General features: G+C 52.4%; 5 protein-coding genes across 5 annotated transcripts; 3 read left to right on the forward strand and 2 right to left on the reverse strand.

Moving 5' to 3' along the window:
• Positions 1-782: 782 nt before the first annotated feature.
• J4E90_007079 (uncharacterized protein) lies at positions 783-4,792 on the forward strand (the record flags this gene model as incomplete). Its single annotated transcript, XM_051436620.1, has 4 exons — positions 783-1,515; positions 1,597-2,964; positions 3,026-3,378; positions 3,437-4,792. 4 exons carry the CDS (start codon positions 783-785, stop codon positions 4,790-4,792), a joined length of 3,810 nt encoding a protein of 1,269 aa, XP_051289366.1.
• Positions 4,793-5,535: 743 nt separating this feature from the next.
• On the forward strand, positions 5,536-6,856 carry ACRTS1 (Cytochrome P450 monooxygenase acrts1; the record flags this gene model as incomplete). The annotated part of the gene is made up of 3 exons (XM_051436621.1): positions 5,536-5,894; positions 5,956-6,330; positions 6,382-6,856. 3 exons carry the CDS (start codon positions 5,536-5,538, stop codon positions 6,854-6,856), a joined length of 1,209 nt encoding a protein of 402 aa, XP_051289367.1.
• A 652-nt stretch (positions 6,857-7,508) lies between these two features.
• J4E90_007081 (uncharacterized protein) lies at positions 7,509-8,858 on the reverse strand (the record flags this gene model as incomplete). The annotated part of the gene is made up of 2 exons (XM_051436622.1): positions 7,509-8,785; positions 8,852-8,858. 2 exons carry the CDS (start codon positions 8,856-8,858, stop codon positions 7,509-7,511), a joined length of 1,284 nt encoding a protein of 427 aa, XP_051289368.1.
• A 442-nt stretch (positions 8,859-9,300) lies between these two features.
• Positions 9,301-10,710, reverse strand: J4E90_007082 (uncharacterized protein; the record flags this gene model as incomplete). Its single annotated transcript, XM_051436623.1, has 2 exons — positions 9,301-10,094; positions 10,146-10,710. 2 exons carry the CDS (start codon positions 10,708-10,710, stop codon positions 9,301-9,303), a joined length of 1,359 nt encoding a protein of 452 aa, XP_051289369.1.
• Positions 10,711-13,607: 2,897 nt separating this feature from the next.
• On the forward strand, positions 13,608-15,185 carry J4E90_007083 (uncharacterized protein; the record flags this gene model as incomplete). Its single annotated transcript, XM_051436624.1, has 1 exon — positions 13,608-15,185. The coding sequence occupies one exon, from the start codon at positions 13,608-13,610 to the stop codon at positions 15,183-15,185; it is 1,578 nt and encodes a 525-aa protein (XP_051289370.1).
• Between the last annotated feature and the right edge of the window lie 4,644 nt (positions 15,186-19,829).

Genomic DNA, 19,829 nt, shown 5'->3' on the forward strand with positions numbered 1-19,829 from the left:
GCGCATGCATTTCATCGCGGGTGCTTGGATGAGGTGGTGAACGGGGTGTATCCCGGTGTTCCTGAGATCAGATGTCCGGCATGTAGGACAAGTATATGTAAGGCCCGCGACTATACCGCAGTGCTGGACAACGAGGTTCGAGATGAAGCTTCACAGCTGACAGAGGGTGGAGATTGTGGAATCCCTTGAGTAGGACGTCGCATGTAGACGCTGGTGTTGACAAGTATTTTGTGCATCATATGCTATCGCAAGCTAGAGTATTAATGTAAGAATGATGAGGCGACTCCGTCAAGTGAAGGTCCATGCAGGCGAAGTGTTGAGTAAACGGATGGCACGGCGGGGTCGGCTTGGCGTCATGTGACTGGGTGCAATAGTATTTTTGCGGGTTAGCGCAATGACACGGCAGCAAGGGCATGATCGCCGCAGGGCAGCAACGCCGAAATCTGGAGCGAGGTGAACTGATAGTAACACGACCGTCAAACTCTCGGCGAGCACACACCCAACGAGTGCTCAAGATGAAGAAGCTCGTCAACAACTCTAAATCACGATGACGCCATGTTGAAGATCTCGGCGAGGGCGTGCAGCCGCCAGCTAGCGGACCGAGACGCTTCAGTCATCATAGCTAGAGACGCAGCGGCCAGACCAATAGCTGCACTAGCTCACCAGATAGCAACGAAAGGCAAAAGTAATCACCTTTTGCGCAAAGCACTGCTCCAGCGTCTGTTCAATGCGGCGGTCGTGTGTTTTGTCGACTTCCGCCACTCGTCTTTGCGCCGGATGAAATGGCCTCGAACGGGCAACTACTCGCGCATCGCAACTACTACGGGACGACCGGCTATGGCTCACCACCACCATTCGATACCTCACGGCCCAAGCTGAAGCCCGCAGAGCGAGAGCTAGCAGACTTCACGCTCCTCGAAGCCCTCGACCGCGACGACCGCCCTACCTTCGCCGTCGAAACACGCTCGTCCCTAGGCCACGATGAAGCCCACACTATAGAACTCGTGTATGCGAACACGGCGCTTCACACCGTTGGCGGGCTTATGACCAAGATCACAGGCGACGAGTCGACTAGCTTGTTCGCGCAGAGCTCGGGACCGCAACTTGCCTTCCGGAATTGGATTCGTGGGCAAGGCATTGAGGAGGACCTACAACAACACGGCAATGCATACACATTCGAAGGGCACGTATGGAATGCGACAAGTGTGGGGCGCTACAAGATTGTCAGCGGAGTGCCAACGCGACTGCTGTGGGTCGACGCCGCCCCAGGAGGAAAGAGCCACCGCACACTCCGACGCGAGCGGAAAACGCCTTGGCCTGGGAGCAAGCATCGCGCGGATGCACTACCCATCAAGCCCCAGCTGTCGCTTGCTCAGATATCACAAACGCCCGAGCCCGGAACCAGCTCTTCTGGAAACCAAGGCGCAGTACCGCACACGTCCTTCGACTGTACTTCTGATGTACTCACCTCAACCAGCCCGCACATCGAGTACTTCCGCAGTGTGGATTGGGCAAGTACACCCCTGGGTCCAATGAGTTCATGGCCTAGTGATCTGCGTTGCGTAGCGAATACAGTACTCAGTAACAATGTGCCAGCCGTCATGTTCTGGGGCGACGATGTCATCATGTTATACAACGAGCCATACGTCCAACTCCTTGGCAGCCTCCATCCATGCATGGGCGAAAGTGTCCGCGTCAAGGCGCCTGATCACTGGGTCTCGTTTCAGCCTCTGGTAGACTACATCAAATCAACAGGCGAGTCAATAGCCGAACCTGACATGCTCCTCTTCATCGAGAGAGACAAGATCCTTGAAGAGACACACTGGTCCTTTCAATTCGTCCCGATACTGGACACGGACGGCCAGGTGGCAGCCTACTACCAGTCCTTCTACGAAGTTTCCAACCACCGTATCCTCGAGCGCCGCGTCTCTAGTCTGGTCGCAATGGGAACCCAGAGTGCGAATGCCAGAGATTTTCCGTCATTTTGGGAGACTACATTGCGCTCACTGAGCTTGAACGATAAAGATGTGCCATTTGCTTTGTTATATGCTGCCGAGCGGCATGTTAGCGCTCAAATACCTTCAGTATCATCACCCGGTAGCATTCCTCCGTTGGAAGGTTGCGTTCTCAAGGGTACCATTGGCGTTTCAGCTGACCATTCCATCGCCCCCGCGACCATCCATATCAACGAAGACTCTTACATCCTCCAGCCGTTCCTCAGTCGTGCCGCCAAGTCCGGGAAAGCGACCGTTGTTCACGTCGAGGACCTTCCCGATCCAACAAGGGCCTTGCAAGGCATCGACTGGAAAGGATATGGTGACCCTTGTCGCACCCTGGTCATCTGTCCAATAATACCCACCACTGGAAACCAGGTAGAAGGTTTTCTCATAATTGGCATAAATCCGCGCCGCCCCTTCGACGAAGAGTACCAGCAATACCTACATGTCATGGTGCGGTTATTGGCTACGTCTCTTGCTTCCATCGTTCTTTTTGAAGATGAAGTCCGACAAAGAGAAAACGCCATCATCCAGGCTGCTCAGATCCAAGAACATCTGATGGCGGAGATACAACTCAAAGAAAGCAAGTTTCAGCGCTTCGCGGAACGATCCGACGTAGGCATATTTATCATTGATCCGGCAGGAACTTACACTTACCGTAATCAACGATGGCATGATATATTTGAGATCGCATCCTCTGATGACAACGCCACCGTGGCATGGCATAAAATCGCGTTCGAAGAGGACATCGCTTACTGCCAATCAATGTTCGCAAAACTAATCATGAATCACGAATCAGTTATCTTTGAGCTGCGTACGCGGATGCCCTGGACGCCGCCGTCAGAGTCAGATGAGCCGCAGACTGAGGATACCCAGCACTTTAAGTGGATTTTGTGTTCAGCCTTCCCAGAGTTGGGTCCGAATGGCGATCTTGTCGAGGTCGTTGGGAATGTCACAGATATATCCAGTAAGCAACTCTATGTACGATGACCCGTGATACATGCACTGACCACCCGCGCCCGATGTAGAGCAGAAGTGGGCGGAAGGCATTCAAAAGATACGCATGGACAGCGCACTGCAAGGCAAACAACACCTAGAACACTTTCTGGACACGACGAGTCATGAGATGCGAAACCCTCTCAGCGCCATCATGCAATGCGCGGATTCTATCACGTCTTCCTATCCCCAAGAAGATTACCAAGAGCGCCACAACACCACACCAAACGAGTGGACAGCCTTCATCGAGTCTACCCTTGACGCTGCCCAGACAATAGGAGTTTGCGCATCACACATGAAGCACATAGTCGACGATATTCTCACCATCTCCAAACTCGATTCGGGTCTCTTGGATATGACACCGGTCATTGCGCAACCCGAGAGTGTAAGACCTTTAATCTGATGACACGTATGTTACATAGACTAACTTCATAATCTGATAGGTGGTTATGCACGCAGTGAAAATGTTCGACGCAGAAGCAAGAGCAGCAGGTATCAACCTCGTGTTGAACGTGGATCAATCCTATCGCAACATGGAGATCGACTGGGCATCTCTGGATCCAACAAGAGTGTTGCAGATTCTGATCAATCTTCTCACCAATGCCATCAAGTTCACGCGCTTGGAGTCTACCAAGCGTGTAACAGTGACTCTGGCCGCCAGTAGCACTGAACCCGTCTCGACGCTACATGGAATACAGTATAACGAGGAGAGGCTAGTAGGACAAGATCCCCACTTGGAAGAAGATTGGAAGAAAGCTCAAGAGTTATTCTACATTCAATTTGCCGTCACTGATACGGGCCGTGGACTTTCCGACGAAGAAAAGTGCAATCTCTTCACCCGCTTTTCACAAGCCTCACCTCGGACGCACATACACTACGGTGGCTCTGGCCTTGGGTTATTCATATCTAGACGTCTCACCGAACTACAAGGCGGATCAATCGGCGTCGCGAGTGAGTCTGGAAGAGGCAGTACGTTTGCCTTCTACATCAAATCACGGCGGGCGAGACCTATTGTAGCCCGAAAAGGCAGTCTTCCGCATGTTTTCCCAGAAGAGATCAAGCACAGACGCCCGATACCGCTTGTAAGCCTAACGCGTCCGTCTCCTCCCGTGCGCATATCCACAGGCGAGCAAGGTCAAAGATCAGACTCTGCCAGTCCAAAAGCCCGCCGCCCGTCGGTGCAATCGAAATCCTCGCAGACTGAACACTCTCACGTTCGGCCGGAAGCGCTAGGACTACCAGAAGGCCCCGATCTGCAAGAATTGAAGCGCACAAAGAGTATACCAGATACGCTGCACGTTCTTGTAGTGGAAGACAATCTCATCAACCAGCGCGTTCTCGCCAAACAGCTGCGCAATTTGGGATGTGTTGTGAGCGTTGCCAACCATGGTCAAGAAGCCCTTGACTTCCTACCAAAGACCAGTTTGTGGAAACACGATCAAGCTACTGGCGACGCGATCGCGCGAGAGGACCTCCATGATGGCGAACTGCCCATCGAACTCAGCCTCATCCTCATGGACTGGGAGATGCCAATTATGAACGGACTTACGGCCGTTGCCGAGATACGGAAGCTCGAGCAACAGGGCTTGTTGAAGGAGCGGGTGCCAATCATCGGGGTCACGGCCAACGTGCGCCAACAGCAGATCGAGCAAGCTATGGCTGCGGGAATGGACGATGTTGTTGGTAAGCCTTTTAGGGTTGCAGAGTTGCTCGTGCGGATGAGAGGGATAGTTGCTGGCATGGAGCCCGAGGGACCAAATAGTGCGACCTTAACTGAGGGGTATGCGAGCTTTGGATGATGGAAAAGTCATTGGATCACGATTTACAAGGATTAATACCATTTCATGGGTGCAAGCTCAGTATCCGAACAACTGGGAGACCTCGCAACATCTTGCCTTGTTCAGTGTCGATCGCTGGCCAAGTGCTACAAAGTAAGCGCTCAAGGCTAATCTGAGCAACATCTCCAAAGCTCTGACCACTTGTTCTTCAATAACCCTACACGTTCAAGGTTGACTGCATTAGCGCACTAATCGCTTATCACAGGTTGTATATTGACTTGCAGGCCTGAGAACGATTACGCGAACGGCCAGCTGTGTAACTACCCCTCATGATGCTGACACTGGACTGACGAGTTCTTGAGCTGATTGCATTCCGCATTCTTTCTACTAAGACCATCGTCCTCAACCATGGCGCTATTCCAAGATCTTGACCTTTGGAACTTCCTAGTTGTCTTCTTCGTTTATATCCCCATTCTTTACAGCATAGGCTGGCTCACATGTGCGCGAACGCTTCACCCGCTTGCGAAAGTACCAGGTCCTATCTGGCCTGCGATATCCCGCACATGGCTCATGTATCGCATGTATCAGGGGGATTTGGAGATGCATATGCGCGCAATGCATAAAAGGTTCGGATTTCCCGTTCTCGATCAATGGGTGAGAGCTGACGTGTTATAGTTAGTGTTCCCATCGATACGAGTTGAAGGATGTTCTCCAAAGAGACACTGGTATCGGAACAACATCAAGTTCTGGGCCCTTAAGAAAACATGCTAATAGCGTCTTACGTGCTAGAACACGGCCCAATCGTGCGCACAGCACCGGACGAAGTGCACGTCAGCGACCCAAGTGCTATCCCTACCATATATCCTACGCAGCAGCCACTTGAAAAGACCGATTGGTACCTCACATATAGAGCGGTGAACCTTGGGCTCAGCCCCGATTTATTCACAGATGACAATGAGAAACACCATGCAGCTCACCGACGGACCGTCGGCTCAGTGTACACACTGAGCAGCATATTGAAGAACGAGCGGGCCTTGGACGAATTGATGACATTGTTCGGGAAAAGGCTCGGTGGATTTGCAGATCGTGAAGAAGACGTTGACTTTGGCTTATGGCTGGAAATGTGAGTGCGCCAGGTCACATGTCCTCCTCGATTGCAACAACATACTGACCCACACGTACAGGTTCTCCTTCGACAGCGTAGGCGCCGTATTCTTCGGCCAGCCCTTCGGCTTCCTGGAAACGAGTTTAGACTATGGAAATTACATCGCCGCCGTACATACCGCCATGCCGATGAGCTCCGTCATCGCGATGGCGCCTCTGTGGTGCCGCGGGTACCTCCTCCAGATGGGCGTCATGATCCCCAAAGTCTTCAAAGCTATCATGGCTGTAGATGGTATCGGGCAGACTGCTGTTCGGGAAACAGGTGTTGCGCAGGAGAAAAGGGCAGAAGCGAATGCGCATTGTACGGATGTTCTGTCGCAGTTATTAGGGATTATGCGGGAGAAGGCAGACAGTCTGTCGATCGAGAAGATTCATGTTGAGATGTGGGCGGCCGTGTAAGCACCAGCCGTGGACACCAAGAACCTTTTTTTGCTAATACATGGTAGTATCGCCGGCTCGGACAGTACCTCCGGTGCTCTCCGCGCAATCTTCTACTTCCTCATGAAACATCCCTCAAAGATGGAAAGACTAACCCAGGAGATCGACGATGCGTTTCAGAACAGCACGCTCACCAGTCCCGTACAGTACAGTCAAGCTACCAAGCTATCCTACCTCATGGCCGTCATCCAAGAGTCGCTAAGACTTTTCCCGCCGTTTGGCGTGCCTATGCCGCGGTACGTGCCGAACGGTGGTCTGCATCTCTTCAGTCATCACATCCCTGCAGGCTTCAAGATCGGTATGAATGCCATGGTCACGCAATTCGACGAATCGGTCTTTGGCGAAGACGCGTGTGAGTTCCGTCCGGAGCGATGGCTCGTCAGCGACGCACAGTACAGAGCCATGCAGAAAGCTATGCTGGTGTTTGGCGCGGGGACTAGAACTTGCATTGGGAAGCATGTAAGTTGCCGACAACTGGGGTAAAGTTTGTTGTCGCGTTTACTGATGATGGTGCTGTACACAGCTTTCGAATGCGGAGATGTATAAGGTGGTGCCGGAGATACTGAGGAGGTTTACGGTGGAGATGGCGCATGATGGGCCTTGGAAGACGCATAATGCGACGTTTGTGCTTCAGAGTGATGTGATTTGTAGGATTAGGCGTAGGCCGTTTTGAAGAGCTGATATGCACGGGAACGTCAACTTTGGCGTCAGTTGTAGATGGCATGTTTTCACAACGCGTCACGCGTGCGCACGTGCGCAGTCTTGAGGCTAGTCTTGATTCGGCGATGCCGCGTCTACCCGGGGAATCACTTATCCCGCCTTCAGTTATCTACAGTCTCATTGCCTTCTATGTAAATGAATATTGATCCAGATTCGCATTCGACGCGCGCTCAATGGACAAATCTACCCTGTAATGCATACTGCAGATGACTTTGTAGCACGACGCGCGACCGCTATGTAATGAAGTCTGGGGCGGGGCTAGCGCTATCGCGTGGATTCCTGCCGCCTGTTCTGATCAGCTTCTCCTTCGCCCACCTCATACAGGACAGAGACCAAATACCTTGAAGCCAACGTTGACGCTGGGTCACCTACTTTGCATGTTTTCATCTTGATGTACCTAGGTAGGCTCCAGTGTCTACTCAATACGACGCCGCTCTCTCGCATCACAGATCTCCGCTCTACACAGCGGACAGCGATTGCTATTCTTCTCGATGCCGTTGACCATATCTTCCAAGCACTGCGCATGAAACGCATGGCCGCATCCGACCTTCCAAGCCACCGTATCTGCGCTGCGGACGTCAAAGCGCTCCAAATCGACTGGACAGATGGCTTCAGTCCCAAGCTGGACAGGCGTAGCCACGCTCTTGGTCAGGATACGAGGTCCTGTCGCTTCGAACTCTACGTCTTCCAATGAAGCAGGCTCAAACTCAGCAGGGTCCTCCTCTTGCCATGCTTGTATAATGCGATCAGGAACACGTAAATTTGCGGTCTGAAACGGGATGTAGTTTCTCTGTTCGACGCTTCCCACGCCAAGACTGAGGTCATCGAACAGGGTTGTGGTTCGAGGCACATCCTTGAAGACGCTTTCTACACATCGCACAAGCCACTTGTACATGTGCCAGTTGAGAAGCTCTGTCTCTGTACTTTGAAGGATTTCCTTCGCTCGCAAAACAACAAAGTCGTGGATAGTACGATGATTTATATTAGCGCAGTGGATGCGCGCATCCAACGGCATGTAATTCCCTGGATCGCCAAACATACGCGACAGCTGATCGACGCGATACTCTGCAAAAGCCTCCACCAACGCTGGACTGGGTGCGTAATCTGTTTTCTCGAAAAGGTCGCAAATGTATGCGATGTGGTGGACTAAGAGATTAAGGACAGACTCAGCCGTCTTGAGGTGTCCAGTGGCCGGTGCAGGGATCAACAGTAAGTCGCCCAAATATGGAAAGTCCTCTGGATGCGATCGCTGTTGCACAAAGTTGTCAATATCGCTCGGCCGGTCGAAGTAATGGGGTTGTTCCTCTATCAACTGGGTCAGGAAAGCAGCGTATTGCCCGTCGTAGCCTAATTGCAGCATCCTCAACCACAGCTGAGTGTAGGCATCGACGCGTACATCCATGAACACTGCGTTTTGCTCTCTGTCCATCTGCTCTCTGTCCATCTGCTCTCTGTCCATCTGCTCTCTGTCCATCTGCTCTCTGTCCATGTAGTCGATCAGCTCCTCACGCCGCTCCATTAGCTCCTGCCACGCTTGTCCGAAATCTCCAGAGGGCGTGGAAGCGAGCGCCCCTAGATTCGCCGTCCATAGGTTCAGAGCCAGGGCCCGTTTCCTTGGGTAAGCGAGTGCGTATAATAACATGGTGTCGTATGCGGCGACGACTTTACTGCGAGCTTCATGTGTGTCCTCCGCTGCAGCGAGGAGAGTGTGCAGGTACGTTAAGGGGGTGGGCAGCTGGTGTTCTGGTTCTAGTAGACTGTCCATGATAATAGTAGAGTGAGTTGAAGACACGTGTACTTGTAGATCGGTACTGCAACTTCCTGTATGTCTACTGGTAGTGGAAATATCGGCCAGCTCACAACGCCTTTGTAAAAACTTACGATTTCACAAACACAAATTCCAGCAATGAATGGAATGTACGAAGCGTTGACAATAGTCGCGACCTGAAGTAACGAGAATCATCGCACTACTTCAGTACTTTGTGGTGAAGAGCCCGTGTGCTAATTGCTAGAAAGAAAGTGAAGTGTTTAACGAATTGCTATGGTAATAGTATAGTCGAATCGAAGGTCATTCACAAGCAACAGGTCAAGAATGAATTGTATGAAGATCGTTTTATTAATGTCTAGGGTGCTCTGTAAAGGAGAGGCGTCAAAATTTGGGATATCGCTAATTATTACAAGTTTTTCTCGTTCCAACCAAGAGCTATCTAACTAGAGTGGCTGCACGTGGGGTTGGTGGGAGCATTCTTTCCACCAAAGTACACCTTGTTGTAGACGTTGTCGCCAGTCCAAGCATCGGACGGGACCTTCGGGGGGTTGACAGGGCCACCCTCCTGTTGAGAATGAGGGAACAGTCCGAAGTTGGGTGAGACGACGTTGTCGGGGCATCCGAGCGCGGTCTTGCTGAGGATGGGGTCGAGGACTGAAAGAGCCCACGAGACACCCTTGGCGACATTCTCCTCGGTACCGCCAAGCGCAAGCGGAGTGATAGAGTTGAGACCTTGGTAGACATCGCAGAGCAGGGTCTGGACAGTCAACTTGCCAGTACCGACCTGAGCAACGCCAGGAACGATGATGTTGCGGGGGTAGATCTGGAGGAAGCCGTCGGAGAGGGCCTGAACCGCGCCGTACTGGGTGTCACGACGGTACCAGTTCTCGGGCCAGCGCTCGGGAACGTACTTGAACTCCTGGGTCTTCTCATCATACTCGGCACCGATGATGCTCATGATGCTCTTGTAGTTGGGCACACCACCGGCACCGTAGGTACCGTTGGAGAAGAACTGGGGGTAGAAGGAGAAGGCGGCGACAGAGACGATTTGGGGGAAGGGGAAGTAGTAGAGGAAGGGGTTGTTGTCCTTGGAGAAGCCGGCCGACTTAGCGTAGTGCTTGGCCATGACATCCATGGAGAACTCCTTCTTGGGGTCTTGGGCAGCATACCCGACCATCTGCTTCACCAGACGGGAAGAGAGATGATGGTTGTCACCGCATCCCATGTAGTAATCTGTCTCAATGTTAGTGTTCAGGTTCCGCCTTGAGAAGTCAGCAAACATACCTTCACGGTTGGGTGAAACATCAGCTTCGACAACAGAGTGCCTGTTGAGACCACCGATTCCGTTCTTTCCCGAGCCGAGATAGAAGGACAAGCCATCCAAATCTCCACTGCCCAAGACAGCGAACGTGGCTAGAACTGTGGCAAGTTCTACACCCATGTTGAATCCACGCCCAGTGGCCTCCAAAACCTGTCCGTAGGTGACGTAGCCATCACGGGGGAGATAACCATGATTGGCGAGCAAGTTCAGACCTGGGCATGGGCCACGAGAGTCGTTGGGGCCAGGTGCCTTGAACTCGTAGCCAGGCTCAGGACGCAGGTTGCTTTTCTTGACGATGGCCTGACCGACTGAGGACAGAAGCCCATCAACAACGCCGCCAAGCGAGCCCAACAGGTTTCCGACTGGGTTGAGCAGCTGGGGTTCAGCGGCGCGGTTCGCAAGTTGTTCACGCTTGATCTCCCCACGGAGGAACTCCTCCATCTCTGGGCGGGAGTTCGCGCCCATCATGCCGGGGTAGGCGGCAGCGAGGGCTGGCAACGCCAGAGTGACTGATTGAGTGAACCTCATGATGTTGGTAGTACAAGATTGTCGGTATGAGGAGAGGAGGGGAGGTGGAGCAAGTGATGGCTCTGGCTGAAGAACTGATGTGGAACACACGGTGAAGAGGATTTATACACTTCTACTCCGCGCAGCTGCTTCTAACCCTCTCCACCGCTCCGGTAAAGCCTGCATGGATGGTATCTGTTGGCACCGTCCACGTTGAGTATGATCTTCATCAACAGTCGCCGAAGAAGTGTGTTGCGCTTCCATTTTCGTACGGTTGTCATCATGATCGCCAACTAGAACTGGGGGAGACTTAGTCAAAACGCCATGCCGCTACAGATCCACACAAGGATAAGGTAGAGCGCAGCAACCCAATCATATGTTTCCGGATTATCCATTACCTACCTGAGTCGTGGTGCTCCGCGGCCAAGCACTTGAAAGCGAGTCATATTCATGGCATTTTGGTATTCGGCACAGCTCGAGTGACCCACTTGTATCCACACAGGGCGCCAGCAATTCACTTGGATCGAAGGCCAACTCCCCAGGATTAAGGTAGTGATCGCGATGATAAAGGAGGCGTTATCATTTGCTCTTAGCAGCTAACATTCACTTGGTTCGATCAAGCCACAATGGTGAGCGCGGTCTCCTGTCATCGAAGAAGTGTGGATGGGTGGAGCTGTCGAACGGTGTCAGTCGCAATTTCTGAACCATTGCAATGAATGTGAGAACGAATGCGATAGAGTTCTCGAAGCAGACTCCTGTGGCCTACACATCTCCCGTACATAGAGCAGGGGTTAGGTGACGGTAATAGATACATCATATCTTGGTGCACTATGCAGTAGCTTGCAGAATCGGCAGGTAGAATAGCGCCGGCTCTCTTATTTGGCGGAGAATTTGTACTCACCCTCGCCGAACGCTGGTAGTACACAGGGGCTCGCGGGATGCCTATGCGGCCCCATCGGGATCAGAACAGGCGGCCAATTAGCCTAATGCTATCTGTACAGGGCGTCCGCTGTGAACTTGCAGAGTCCACAGTGTGCTGGCGATATGACCGACGTCAGGATGCTGCAGGAAATATTGGCACACTCGCCAATGTGCCATGATGTGCCGTGATGGCAACCAGGATCGGATCGGAAATCCGTAGTTTGCTAGTGCTCGATACATGGAGATACGGTTCGGTTAGATTCACAGCGTCGATCCGGCTGATTGAGATCGGCGGCTCTGCGTTTCGCGTTGCGATCGAATTTTGGGAAGGAAATGATGCGAAAGTTGAAATCCCGCGTTCTCGCTCGATGGCGTTAGGTGGTCTGGCGTTTCGCTTGCCTGGTGGCAGAAGGGGAAAGGTCTTCACCGGCGACGTCACTGCGCTATCGCGGAGCCCCGTACCGACGACGATCATCGACGCTAGCGCCAACCTTAACCCCAAAACGCGACAACGTGGCGCTTTCGCTCGCGATGGCGCAGTGACATGGGACGAAGCCACTGCGCAAAAGAAATGTTGAGCTCGATACATGCCTGCCAGCACCAATCGCAATCTTTTCACCTCCCGAGGTACCAATCACGACTCTCACGTTGGTCATGACAAGGACAAGAGTCTAGGCGGTAGGTTGAGCTAAGGGAGCTGACTCTGATGCACGCATTACAGACCGCTTGCGCAAAGACATTTTGGCAATCATTGAGCGCGTCACGTTTTCGCGCTGTACACCTGGGGATCTACCGAGCCTAGGTGCCCCTGGCAATCTAACATCAGGAGCTTTTCACGGGGAGTTTCAAAGTCCCTTGAAATCCCCGGTTCCAGCGACGACCCCAGCTTGCGGAAGGTTTTGCTTTTTGGTGGGAGCCGGCACAAAATACTTCCACTGTTCCGTTCGAAATGCATCTGTGCTTCCGCCTACCGCTGAGGGGACCACGTCATCTTCCTGACTTCGCAAACTTTTTGGACCTCATTACCTTCAAACAACACCATCGATGAGTTCGGGCAAAAGTACAGGACCAACGCAGAGAGCTTGGGGAGGTAATGAAGACGAAATACTAGTCTCAAGGTCACTGAGAGTTGTCCGGTCCGTAGTCGTACCCACTCAGTCCAGGCGCGCTTGTCGACATGGACTCGATTCTGGGATTTGCGATCCTTAACATCTCACACAGCCTGCTGGTCTCTACAAGGTATCTTGTTGACAAAGTTGTGAGCGGCTTTCGCCGATGGCTTGTCAAGTAACAATAGATGCAGCGGACGACTGACCTAAGCATGGCTTCCGGCGACATCACGCAAAACACCAGAAGCTGTGCGAAGTTAGTCTGGCTCATTAATCTCTCGCCTGTTTGTTTCCTTCTAGCATCCTCCCAGGCGTCGACGTCCACTTAACTATCCTTGCGATTCCATCTCTTAGTTGCTATCTACTTTATCCTATAGTACTGCGATAACGCAGAGCGAAACGAGCTATTTACAGCTTCTACGATATTAACTACCTAGATAAAAAGATACTCTCACGAATAAGAGAGATCGCAGGTACAATATACTGTTGCCCCGCCTGTTCATAACGCGCGGTTCTGTTGACAGTCAGCAGTCCTCGAGGAATCTACGCTCATTCGTTAAAGCATCAAGCTATCCAGGTCATTGGGGTTGCAGAAGACATGAAAGGCTCCTTCTGCTATGCGACAACCGCTGTGCCGATGTTTGCTGCGAAGCAGATTAGTTTTTTGTCGATTCAGATGTACTTGATCTCTTCAACTTCGTGGCTCAGTACAACAAGCACAACAACGGTACCTGGAAGTCCATAGCATTGTGAGCTTGGCTACCTCTCGGACAATGTGCTTGACAATTCGATCTACAATGTCATTTCAATGACTACAAATGCTCCATACCTCATGAGACCATGTCATTCACTCCGACGCAAGCGATACCAAAAGACAAATCTACGACCATGGCGACGAGGACGCCTCCATCCCCTTTACCTATCCTGGTCAACATCCTACAATCTCACACAAGGACCCCAGAAGAAGGTTACGAAGTCCTGCAAGCCTACCAAATGTTCGTTGACTACGCCTCACAATGCCGCACTGATGATGCCTTTGTAGCTCTCCTCGACGCCACTGGCATACCTGAAGAATGGCACGACCTCCGTAGCTGGCTCCATACGCAACATCCTGATACCAACACTCTTGAAAGATTCCCCTCCCACTACGACGTCGCCACCGAACTCATCCGCAACCTACCCGAACACGACCGTCTAACGCTAGTGACAACCTCTAAGAGCTATTGTTATCACGTTGGCGAGCAGACAGATTTTACGCTGAGAACTCTCATTCGACACGGAGGCTTCAAAGAGCTATTGAAATACATCATAAAACTGCAGCCACGATGTGCAGTGCAGACCAAGGAAAAAGAAAAAGAAATAGAGATAGCCATACACCGAGATCGGGAAACACATTTCATCGAAGCGATACGCAAACAAATTGATACTGTAGACCCGGATAAGATTAAAAATACGCTGGCTGTGTTCTCGGAACTCTCAGTGCGTGCGGCTGCTTTCCTCCAAAAGAGTGACTTCACGGTTACGCAGGAAACTGTCCACGAATTTTCCATGGATTCAATCATGTACACCCGTTCTATCGTATCAGAGCCTTTCAGCATGGTTCTACTGGCCGAGAGGTGCGATTTGGCGCGCCTCGACGTAGCAGTGTTGGCACGCGCACTGTTGCACCAAGCACTCGCCATCGCGAAGGCAACTCCTGTACGGCAGGAATTAGCCTGGCGTCTCCATCACTGGATGGCGCATTGCGTGAAGGATGCCTTCAGGCTTGAAGTCCATAGCCACTTCCGCTACTTCGATATTGGAAATGCAGTGACCGAAATGATGCGCAGTCCATTCCGATGGCAAGGTTTCTTCGCTGCTAATCCGACGCCGCTTGCTAATTTCGTTCCTCACGGTTGGGAAGACCAGGATGGGGACCATTTCTCATATGGTGAGCTGACTATCCCGCCGCTCGAGGAGGAGGAGGAGGATGAGCCTTGGTCCATGGAGGACGTGGATAGGGAGCCGGATAGTCCGCGACGGAGTGCGCGCATCTGCTCTTCACCGGTACGTGTAGCAAGTGAGATTGAGCCAGACGCTGCTTGCACAATATGTGGCGACGCGCTCGCTGTAGTCGAAAGACCATGTCTGCAAATGCCTATGCGTGCGCATTGCAGTGGGGGACACATGTATCACTATGAATGCTTGACGATGTTGATCAACGGCATTGATGCGTACGCAAATAAGTGCCCTGTTTGCCGTCAAGAGATTTGTTCATTGCGACGCAGCAAGCCTATCATTGACGACGACGAGATGGACGAAGAGTTGGACGATGAGTTGGACGAGGAGATGGACGAAGAGGTGTACGAGGTGGACGAAGAAGTGAACGAGTGGGTGAACGAGCGGGTGAGCCAGTGGGTGAACGAGCGGACCGACGAGGAAATGAACGAGGACATGGACGAAGAGGTGAACGAGGACATGGACTGATCGTAGGAATAAAAGTATAAAACCACTTGACGCTATGTTACAATACATGCAATCCTATCTCTCGCCATCCCACCAAGTAGCAACTCCGTTGTGACGCATTCTCACAAATAACCCACATCCTTCTTTAACTGCATGCCATCCTTGAAGTTCCCCCAAAATGTCTTGTCGTTCTTCCTCCGCACAATCGCAACTATGATGCCTATGAGAAGCCATAGGCACAGTATTGTCACGCTGAGAAAGATGACAGTATACAAGATCGCCTTTTCTAGGACTGTGAAATCCTTGTCGTTTTTGTCGCCTTCGCGTTGGAGAAGGACTGAGAATGGGGATTTGTATCGAGTGGAAAGGGTGGCGGGGACGGGGCTGGCTTGTATCGCGAGGCATAGCGAAAACAGGAGCTAAAGGCTATTAGCAAGTATGAATTTACTACAGGGTTCTTTGGCTACTTACCAACGCGAAGATTGACTTTGTAAGTGGCATGGCTTCTGCTAAGGGCATGTCGCGGAGTGGTGAGTATAGTGAGAGCAAATGCAGCGAATGCTTAGCGAAAGAGAAGTAGATTTGATACGATGCAGAAGAATATATCATGCGAGGTAAGAAGGACGAACTCATCATGCCGAATTTATGTAGCGCAGCACCGTTCGTATGTGAAGTTTCCACGACACGACACATGCCAGCGCTACTTTCCCTAGAGATGTGAACGGGTTCAATAAGGCGACCAAAAATGTATTTTGAAGCATTTTCATGATCAAGGTGCGATACAACGGTCATGCGCTGTGACAGATACTCGAAGCTCGAGAGTTCCATGTACCCAACTTCAACACTAGATGCTCTGGGCAGATACTACTCCCCAGAGCCTGCGGGACAGTCGCACACACCTGGATCCTCTCAATGGGATAGCCCTGATTCCAAGAACTGGCTATGCATCCACTACGTCAGTATTGTCGATCTGCAGAAAATAAGAGTTGAGCGCGTGAAGCAAAAACTCTTCCAACGCACCCACCACACTCCAACAGCCCACAACTCTTACGTCAAGCCCAAAGCAACGTGGCAAGAAGAAAGACTCATCTACTCGATACCGGAGTAGGGCCGTCCGTTCTCACTTCGCCCGGTGAAATGTGTCATGAAAGAGGTCGCTGATGAGTCCGGGTGACCGCGATCGATGTCTTCCAGTCACGCATCTCTGCGGCCTTGCGGCACAGTAGAGCTCGCCCTCCCGCCCAGCGTTGTGTGGAAGGAACCGTCGGTCCCACTGCGGCACACGCTCAATGAGACACAAAGAGCGGCAGCGGCGGCCAGTTCGCATGAGGCACGGCGTGAGAAGGTTCGGAACGCAGCGTCTGACTGTCGCGGACGTTCCCGTAGAGGCACAGTTACGCCCGTGTGCCTGTGCCTGACATGCGATGACGGGATGGGACCTGAGGGCTGAGGCCAGATAGCTACGCCGCAGGTACAATCTGTCGGATCAGAAGTCTTGACGCACTTTGCCGCACCTATGTGACTGCGCCGCAGAGTCTCGAGCCGTAGTATGCGCGGGGTTAGGTGATGGGTCTCGCAGGTCTTCTTCTAACCGACGGCCATACTAGATGGTAGTACGGTGTTGGTTCTGAAACGTCTTTGCATCGCCTCATTGCTGCATAAGTGTATTGCTTGCGATGCATTAGCGGGCTTGTCGTTCAATACTCACACCATGTGATGGGCGTTACTGCGACCTTTGATAGCGATTACGCAGTGAGGTATGTTGTCTCACTCTGTAACACGGGTTCGCAACGCCTTCCAGAGACATAAGCGACTTCATCTCGGTTGATGTAATGTCTGGAAGGCCTAGTCCTCTGTATAGCCGTATATGCAGCCGGTGAACCGAATGATCAGTCTATACTATCATGTCTTGCCCCGCGGTATCCGCTCTTACAAGGTCGTATTGGGATTACGTTGACCTGCGGATTTCAACGACCACATCTGCGACCGCTGTTAGTGCATTTGAAAGTTTCAGTATGTCTTGTTGGCCGGCAGTTCGGTCGGAGGTACTTCTAAGCGCCGGCTTCCGACCGTAGGATTGGTCCTCGAGCATGTAGTCGTGTTGGTTCCAGTACTAATGAGTAGCCAGAGTGGCTGTCACAGCAGGCGATTTACCAAAACTCGCTTGCAAGTAGCTGTTCATTTATCGAAAAGAGGTAAGCTGCAGTAGTAAGGCGGCAATGTAGCAAGTGATAGCAGTAGAGAGTGCTTCGAGTAGCTCGCAAATCCAAAAAGGGTTAGTGAGCTGAGGCTGCGAGCAACAAAATGTGTAAATTGACAAGCACCCAAAGCATCGCCTCAGCCAATCCTTCTATTTCGAACTTTCTCATAGGGCTGAGTCATGTGGTTTGCCTGAGGCTCTTTCTCCTGGGTAGAAAACACGATGGGAAGATGGGAGACAGTGGTTGAGTGGTGGCTTGCTGGGCGGCGCTTACAGGTTGGGTGGGGGTGGGGGACTTGCTGAAGGCTTACTCATTCGTCCAATAGGGAGAAAGCGAAGATGTGCGATGTACAATCCCGTAGGTGCCGGTGTCGCAACATGAGAGGCACGTCGAAGAGAAGGCAGCAGACTCGGAGGGCATATGGATGCTCAGTATTCTGGGCATGGCGGAGCCAGGCACGTGTGGGAGCAGACCAGGCTGCGATGGCACATGGCTGCCTGCAAACCTTCCGGCCGATGCATAACGCGATCGGGATTCAAAAGTTGATTGCTAGCGAAGACGATGCCGTCATTGCGACGAATGATGAAGAAGTCGCGATGATGTGCTGCTGGTGATGACAGTTTTGGCGAGGCAGACTTTGTCGGTTCAGCTTCATGGAGGATTAGCCGGGAGGCAGACATGTGGGTGGAGCTACTTTTAGGCACGGGAAGCAACGACGCTAGTCCTGTTTGGGCCTGTATCTGGACTGCCCCGCGCAAGATGGAAGGCAGAGGTACAGCCCTGCCACGGCGGTGAGGCTGTGATGGTTTGGCGCACGATGAGGTAGTGTAGATACAGGTGAAAGAGGAAGAGGATGCTGCCCAGATGCGGCTGTTGCATATCGCAATATTGACCGATGCATGCCATGTAAGCGACAGAGGGTGGGTGTAGTCGACGAAGGATCAGCTACCCAGCCGAATCAGATAGCTTTCGCGACAGGAGTGGGTCCAGCACGTGCCCGACTGTGATTGCATCCTTCGATCAAGCCATGCCCGTTGTGACGGACATAATCTGCAGCGTGAGGTGATCCTACTCGAATTATCCTGCCGTGTGATTCCTGCCTCTGCCTCCCGGCGACCTGTTTGCGGGGACGCCGACAGTCGAGTCTCCCTAAAGTGGCTGTTGTCTGGGTACGTCATTTCGGCGAGCGCGACACCAGCACCAGCTCTATCATGCCGATGATCTTGATCTGAGTGTGGCATCTCCATGTGTTCCGAAAGGGTAATCCATTCGCCGTAGATCTATCCAGATGGTAAGTACCGGCGGGCTGACTTCGGTGTTTCCACAACCTCAGGAAGGAGAGAACCAGTCCAGCCCGAGCAATCGCCTGAATCGCGCCATCAGCGGGTCGCGGCAAAGTGCTCTCGACCTCCATCCATGAATGTCTCATTGTGACCCACCCGCAATGCTCCACGCGATGCAGCCTCCCTGGACCTTGCTGCTTGGACAACAAACGCATGGTTGTGACGAAGCTAGGTCGGCTGCCCAGCACGTGCCTCTCATTTCTCAACATCCCGCACTAATCCCATCGCGCTTTGAACCTTTCCGGGCGGGCCAACGGTGATCACTGGCGCGCTCGTACGTTACAGAGCGCTGGATTGGTCATGTCTCAACGCACAGGTCTTCGTCGGACGAAATCGAGTGTCTAGCCCTACGGCTATTGAACTATCAAGCTTGTAGGCCGTCGCCTGTCAACAAACACCAGCGCCGCGGAGAGGGGCCACATCTGCAAGCTGCAAGTCAAGTCAAGTCATCTCGCTTGATCTTCTCTACACCCTAGACGCGCTCATCAGCCGACGCGACCCAAGCTGCAAGAGCTCGACGGCATCCAACCCAGACACGTGCCGAAGCGAGCAACGGCCCTGGAGGCCGCTGGATTGAGCTCCCTATTCATCAAAGATTACCGGCTATACTGCGTCTTACGCCCCCATTGAGCAAATAATGTCATTGTCCTCACACATTCGGTAAAGCTCTCACCGCTTGAGTTTCACATCGCTCTACATGCTCAAGGGACGAAGGTATAGCATGCGGGACGTTGCGGTTCATTTCCCACCATGCTAAGCTGAAGTGGTGCTATTAGGCGATCTCGGCCGGCTGGCAGCCTCGCGAAAAGATCATGGTGCCAGACCCGACCCGCGCACCCAACGCTTGAACCAAAACAGCAAATGCCATGGTACAGCTCAAACTAACTGACAAGGTTGTAGTTCATGGAGTCGCGAGAGCCGCCGATGGAGCATTGCATAGTCTATGGGCCGCGAGAGCACGTCGATTGCACCTGAAATACGCGCCGGCTACGAACTAACAGCTCTGGTCACCTCACCCTACTCCACGGGTCACGATTCGTCTGCCCTGGTCCAGCTTACCAGGATCCCTGCCTCTAACCATCGTCTCGGTTGCGGAGGAGCTGAGTCCTCATGAAACAGAC

Source organism: Alternaria incomplexa (genome assembly GCF_024043165.1).
Source record: "Alternaria incomplexa strain BMP 0042 chromosome Unknown scaffold_10, whole genome shotgun sequence".
Taxonomy (NCBI): Eukaryota; Fungi; Ascomycota; class Dothideomycetes; order Pleosporales; family Pleosporaceae; genus Alternaria; species Alternaria incomplexa.